The sequence below is a fragment of the Monopterus albus genome, unplaced genomic scaffold (genome assembly GCF_001952655.1).
Source record: "Monopterus albus unplaced genomic scaffold, M_albus_1.0 scaffold1049.1, whole genome shotgun sequence".
NCBI classification, from domain to species: domain Eukaryota; kingdom Metazoa; phylum Chordata; class Actinopteri; order Synbranchiformes; family Synbranchidae; genus Monopterus; species Monopterus albus.
The window spans coordinates 5,178-6,030 of NW_018128927.1; the positions used below are offsets into that span (position 1 = coordinate 5,178).

The 853-nt window shown below is 40.3% G+C and overlaps 1 protein-coding gene across 1 annotated transcript in view; it reads right to left on the reverse strand.

Annotated features, from left to right (window-relative positions):
* Positions 1–771, reverse strand: part of LOC109953702 (mucin-19-like) — a gene marked incomplete at its 5' end in the record, with an annotated part of 5,547 nt that extends 4,776 nt beyond the window's left edge. The window contains 3 exons of the mRNA XM_020589172.1: positions 49–251; positions 362–456; positions 591–771. Coding sequence (XP_020444828.1) covers positions 49–251; positions 362–456; positions 591–771 — 479 coding nt within the window. The remainder of the gene's footprint in view (positions 1–48; positions 252–361; positions 457–590) is intronic.
* Between the last annotated feature and the right edge of the window lie 82 nt (positions 772–853).

The following is an 853-nucleotide window of genomic DNA, read 5'->3' on the forward strand; positions in this document are numbered from 1 at the left end:
AATCAATTTTACTCTTGCTTCTTTGAAATTATATCAAAAGTTGTATACAAGATGTCCACATCCCACAGAAGATACTGAAAGGTATCAAGCTTTGCAGTGTTCTTGAAGCTGAACTTACTGCAGTTGGTCACACTCCTCCAGTCACCAACTGCAACACCCAGGTTGGCACAGGCTTTGGCATAAGTGGCCAGAGCAACACACATACACTGCTGCAGATTGCTACCACAGTTGCAGGTTCTTTGGATGCAAGCCTGAAAAGTATTTAATTTTAAACAGCAAGAGTAATTTATATTAACAAGAGTTCACCATGTGAGGCAATTGCTGACAACCCAAGGATTTGGTTATGGTGTAGTTGTCTTACCAAGTGGTACTGATCAGTCGGGATGTGACCATGGCACTCGGCAAATATTCCAGTTGGGTTGTTCAATAAAGAACACTTTTCATCAGCAAATATTTCTTCAAAAATGCATATTAAATATATTTGAGAACATTTGGCTTGAAGTATATTCATTATAAAGCATTTGTCAAAAACAAATATCACAAAATTCAGGTACCCAAACATTCTACAAGTACATTTTATTCATTGGTACCATTGTCTGTGTTGCTGCAGGTGGAGGGTATGTTAACTGCACAAGTGCCCACACTCCAGGAGAGAGCAAATGTTTGAGGGGCGTTCTCAACGATTCTGCTGCTGCTGGTGAAGTCATCTGTGGTGTCATTGTTGCTGTTGCCACAGAGACCTGGAGGACAAACTGACCATGTTAACAAGCACTAACCTGGATCATACCCAAAAACATTTTTCCTCTTGAGCACAAAAGTCTTAATGAAAGTGAATCCCAGGTTAATGCCCATG